Source organism: Epinephelus moara, chromosome 10, assembly GCF_006386435.1.
Source record: "Epinephelus moara isolate mb chromosome 10, YSFRI_EMoa_1.0, whole genome shotgun sequence".
Lineage (NCBI taxonomy): Eukaryota > Metazoa > Chordata > Actinopteri > Perciformes > Serranidae > Epinephelus > Epinephelus moara.
Window position 1 is genome coordinate 44,827,137 of NC_065515.1, and position 6,035 is coordinate 44,833,171.

General features: G+C 40.1%; 1 protein-coding gene across 1 annotated transcript in view; it reads left to right on the forward strand.

Annotated features, from left to right (window-relative positions):
• Positions 1–6,035, forward strand: part of LOC126396243 (cadherin-2-like) — a 430,873-nt gene that overhangs the window by 80,340 nt on the left and 344,498 nt on the right. The window contains exon 2 of the mRNA XM_050054177.1: positions 3,825–3,960. Within this exon, the coding sequence (XP_049910134.1) occupies positions 3,825–3,960 (136 nt within the window). The remainder of the gene's footprint in view (positions 1–3,824; positions 3,961–6,035) is intronic.

Genomic DNA, 6,035 nt, shown 5'->3' on the forward strand with positions numbered 1-6,035 from the left:
CTAATCAAATACACCATCAAATGACTCCAAAACGCTCTAGTGGACAACACATGGCTTGCGCATTCCCCACGCTATGAAATAATAATGTATAATTAAGTAACATTACGACACATGAAGCAAATACTCTGAACTACTTTCTTGAGTAAACCACTGGGCGGAGTGACACAGTGCGCAGCTGAGACAGTGCCATAGTTATTGCTTGTAGCCATTTGCGGTATTGTCAGCTGGACACACCAGAAGGTTTGAGGAAAGTTTCCAAGTGTTTTTGTAAATCATGGTTTACACATGCATTGTAAAAGGTTGCAGTAACAAGCTGAAGACATGGAGCAAAGTGAAGTTTCACGTAGTTCCAACCAGTAATACGGACAGGATGAAACAATGGTTATTTGTGCTGGACATCGACCCCAACACGCCTGTGGAAATGGTCCGAAAAAAGTTTGTGTGCTCCTGCCATTTTTTACTGGAGGACTACGCTGAAAGGATGGAGCGCAGAAGCTCAGGAATGGTTCAAACTTCTTTCTTCAAAGATACTGTAGGCAGATGTTAGCAGATGTTAGTGGTTTTCTTGTGCAGTGGGAAAGGGACTAAAGACTGAGAGGTTCATTAGTGACAGCTATTTAGCTTGTGTGTAGCTATGATTGAGGGCAAAAGAAATGATACTGATACAATGCACTGTGTTGTATTTATATAGTAGGGCAGGAGTTGCGTTGATGATGGCTTCAGTGTATTGTTGAGCAATTTTTAAGGCCCATTCGAAACAACCTGGACAGAGAAATGATGAAGAACAGTTACTAGTCTTTTCACATTTTCAACAAGTATTTTCCAACACCTATAATGTGTAGGGAAAAAAAAAATACTGATTTTGCTTTATTCAGTCAGGCAGTAATTCCTACTATGTACAAAAAAGCCAAATTTATGTTAGTTTGTCATATATTTACAATTTTAAAATTCAAGGATATTTCTCTGGCATTTCTATTTTTTTTACTGTATTGACAACGTACTGAACTGTGACATTACTGTATTGTATCAAACTGAACCATGAATTTTGTGAATAGTTACACCCGTGATAAATAATGAAAATAATCCTTAGTTACAGTCCTGTGTGTGTCGGTGTCACATAAGCCACGGTGTTTTATCACCCATATCTTGGTTATGATCAGGATATGGGTTTTTACAAGAGCACAGTGAAATCAGTTTAATCATTCCCTGTAGTATTCCAGTTTGTATAGTATATTTGGGTTCGGATATGGTGTTTACATGCTCAAACACATAAATGGGATACTCAAAAAAAGCTGATTATAAAGGGGTTATTCATATCCACGTTAACGCACGCATTGATTAACTCTTAACTTATCAGCTGAATGGGCAACCTGTGCTCTCAGTTGATCTTCAGTGTAGTCTCTACTGTTGTTTATGGCACCAACTGTTCTTTCAGGGATAATTTCATGTCTTGATTCCGGTCTTTGTTTGTACCCTTTCATCTTCTCATTGTCAGTGCTCACACAATGTGTCTGCTCTCACCTGAACCAGGTGAGAGTTCATGACATGGTTCACGTCTGGTCAACAGATCATCATGCGCATGAAGTGGATGCTCAGTCTCCCACCTGTTTCTTCCCTTCCTACAGTGTGTGCTGCTGAGGACCTTGCCTCTAAAACAAGAGGTCAGGTTGGATGTGAAAACCAGTATGCCTACGAAGAATACAAAGAGGAAAGGCCTTGCCACAGAGCCCTATCTAGTGTGGATGGAACTACTGTGTGGTCGATCCCACAGGATGTGCTGTGACATCAAGGCCACAATCATAAAAGTGCTGCAGAAATGACTCCACTAAAAAAGTTTATTTTTCTTTCTGAGACAAAAACACAGCTCCTTACATTGGTGACCATTGGTGATCATTTTCAGTTACAATGACACTGAAACAAATTTTGAGTTGGGTGGGTGATTCTAGCTTTCCAGTGATATCAGTATTGTTTTTGTGCTTCAAATATTCAGCAACATATGTCACATTACATTCGTAACAGCAGCGGTTTGTGAAGTTTAATTGATTAGTCAATCCAATCTGATCAGCTCATATTGACTACATCTGTGCCCAGAGTATGCTCTGCTCTCCAAGAGTGTGGTGCAGTGAATAACCAAACGATGCATATATTCCAACAGCGCTCCTAATGAACATTTCATTTCCAAAAATATGAAATCAATATGTGGCGGCAGATGTTGTCATTGTGGCAGGCTGCCACATTAAATTAATGTGTGGGAAACCCTGCACTGTACTCCAGGGGCTGTCCTGGGCTGAACAATACATAGAAAAGTTGGGGTTTTGTAACCAGCAAAGTAACAGAAACAAGTGTACCTGACAACAAGGTGCAGGAAGATGAGAGAATATTGTTTATGTTGCTAGCACTGTGATTGAGCATACAGGTTTCAGTGGACTTTACATGACAGTAATCACACTCCTGGGATTGGACCCTTAAGGGAATATCAGTCATACAGAAATAGACATATTTTCAGACTTAATCATCCCTTTAAAGGTAGGGAGTCAACTTTTTACATCTCTCTTGTTTACCAGGCTAGTAAATCTAAGTTATATTCTGGTGCCCAGGTTTCCCTTGAAAGGAACCAATAAATGAATTGTGGAGAATTTAATCAATCAATCAATCAATCAATCAATCAATTTTATTTATAAAGCCCAATATCACAAATCACAATTTGCCTCACAGGGCTTTACAGCATACGACATCCCTCTGTCCTCAGGACCCTCACAGCGGATAACCAAACTAAAGATGTGTAGCACGTCTATCCTGACAAAAGTTTAAGATTTATATTTTGATGCGCAATGCTTAGTTGCTTAGAACCAGCTGAAGCCGGTTGCCGGTGGGCTCCTGGTGGGTTTTAAGAGGTTTCAGTATTCTGAAAGCAGACTAAAACCCACTGGACAGTGCCTTGTTACTATAATGTTAAGTCTTTAATTCATAATTCCAGGGAGACATAGAAGGAGGAAGGGAGAGTGGAGATGAGTAGATCTTCATGCCCTCGCAACAGGGATACTCAGTTTGGACTTCCTGGGGACCACTTTTGGAAAATGACAGTAGGTCAGGGGCCAGCCAGCAGCACCACATGTAAAGGCAGGGCCATTTCTAGGATTTGAGGACTTTTTGGGCTTAGCCCCATCGCTCTTTTTTAGGCAGTCTGGCATCTTAAACTGCTTTCACAACGATGTGCGGTAACTCACATGGGAGTTGGAGGAGGGCATGTCGGGCTGTGGATCAAACAGCAGGAGAGACAAAAGTCTAGATGCTAATTATCATCAAAATGAATTGACCCAGTTGTCTGCTGCTCCTCATGGTGATTAATTATGGTGTCCTGGTTTGGCCTGCGCTTTGACTTCTGCTTTATGGCTAGTTTGGACAATTAAGCCCATTAAGAAAATGTGAAAAACAAAATCACCAGTCTGTTTGCTTCTGCCTGTGTTCTGTTTACCCATGGTTATATCTAGCCTCAAGAAAAGCACAGAACCTAATCAGCTCATGTAGCTTCAATCAGATACCTCAGCTTTATAAAACAATGAAAACTTAAGCTTTGCAAACTTGTTTTATTATAGGCTTTATATTTTTCCATCTTACAGATGAAGTTTTGATTAAGACTAGAGATGCTGATGAAATAATCTCAAGGTCTACGGGAGAAAGAGTCAAACTTCAGTTTAAAGAAAAATCACTAAAAAGTCACAAAAACATCAGAATCAATACGTTGTGAGGGCATCAAGATGCAATGTAAGATGCATTCATGTTCTTTGTAATGCCTTTAATCTCTCTGTTCTTTCCCTTTCCAGGTTGGTGTTCTGGGTGGACAACACAAGCGCTCCTCAAGTAAGCAGGGCTTGTTGCCATGCACGAGGGGCTTTACTCAGGAGGAATACAGCATCGAAATGGACCAAGAGCCAGCAAAGGGACAGGCCGTCTTCAACGGTCAGCACACACACGCACGCACACACGCACGCACGCACACACACACACACACACGGATTTGGAGCGGGGACAGCTACAGTAATAATCCCCTGCTGTTGGGTGGGGGTTGTTATTGAATCCCGCTGATATTTGAACCATAAAGGAAGTTGCTTTGTTAAGACTGAGTGTGAAGTAGGATTGGACTGATCTACTCCTTCTGTTAGAATGAATGTTGTCCAGTCTGTTGATTACTACACTTTACAGTGGACTTCCACATTTGAAGCCTTTAATTTGAACAAAGAAAGACAACCTTGACTTGGCTGGATCTCGTAGGAGGTTTCTTTTTTCTGGGATTTTGACTTGGACATGTCCCAGGTTCTTGGGGTTTTTGACTCAGACTTGATTCCTGGGTGGTTTTGGCTTGAACTCGTCCTGCGATCTTTGCGGGTTTTGACTTGGACCTGCCTCAGATTCATATTTATTTTAATCCAGTGGAAGAGGGATTCTTCCTCAGTTGCTCTTCCTGAGGTTTCTACCTTTTTTTTCCCTGCTAAAGGTTTTTTTGGGGGAGTTTTTCCTTATCCACTGTAGGGGGCCAATTAAGGACAGAGGGATGTGGTATGCTGTATAGCCCAAATTGTGATTTGTGATATTGGGCTTGGCGGCATGATGGTATAGTGGTTACTGGACTGTCGCCTCACAACAAGAGGGTTCCTGGTTCAATCCCAGGAGGGAGCCCCTCTGTGCGGAGTTTGCATGTTCTCCCCGTGTCAGCTTCCTCCCATAGTCCAAAGACATGCAGGTATGGGATAGGTTAAGTGGTGACTCTAAATCACGCCCGTAGGTGTGAATGTGAGTGTGAATGGTTGTCTGTCTCTATGTGTCAGCCTTGTGATAGTCTGGCAACCTGTCCAGGGTGTACCCTGCCTCTCGCCCAATGTCAGCTGGGACTCCAGCCCCCCCGCAACCCGCAAGAGGATAAGCGGTTATGAAAATGGATGGATGGATATTGGGCTTTATTAAAAAAAAATTAAATGGAAATTGAATTATCCTGATTTGGGTGCAGCTCTAGTGTGTGAATGGTTGTCTAACAGGGTCTTTTTCATTGGTGATGATGCTGGTTTGGATACCTCTTCTGTGCCCTTTTATGTTTTTTCAATTCTTCATTTTCACACTCTTCAAGGAGTAGGGTAAACGTCCCTATTAAGCCCACCAAATCTGCTTTTCAGACATTTTTAATATATACCGCGACATTTTTAATATATACCGCCCCAATTTAAGTGAGAACATTTTAGTTAAAATGATAGTCTAATCCCTCATTTGAAGTGTCAATAATTCATTTATACCAATTTTTAATGTTTTTATTGTTTAATTTGTCAAAATATGTCAAAAGGGTGGCATAGGCTTAATGTACCCTTTAAGCCCATGGGTGTTCCAAATAAGCCCACTTCATGATTTGTTGATAAATAAATATATATATTTTAAAATCTTAACAATCCAAATTTGTTCTATTAAAATCTGTAATCTCTTAGCTCTCAATAGCTATTTTCATTTTCCTTTTTGCTGTGTTGTCAACACAGAAAAAGCTAAACTTACAACATATCTTCTTTGGAATGTAACCAAAAAACTATTCATGAACAAACTCAAAATTATAATGAAAATTATTTATCAATACTTCATCTTTCAATATGTGTTGTTATTTTGTCTGTATCTCTATCATACATTGTACTGTTGGCATTTGGAATTGGCCAAAATTTCTGGTCCAGCCAGCTGGTTGAAAGTGCAGATGTTTTTTATCAAGATTTCTGAAGACCTAATGACTAAAAGAAAAACAGTTTCCAGGTTCAATACTAATATTTTAAGGATAATTAGTTTAGTTTATAAAAAAGAACAGCATGCACATACATTACTTGTTTACAAAACAAAAATATGTTTGCACCAGATTTAGCTAAAGGCTCATTTCCATCTGTAGTCCTCTAACATAAAACATGAAACACAACAAAATACACAATCCACAGTTAACACAAAGGAGCACACAACATCAGATACAGACACATCATAATACATATATAAGAATCTCACGTGACATGCACATG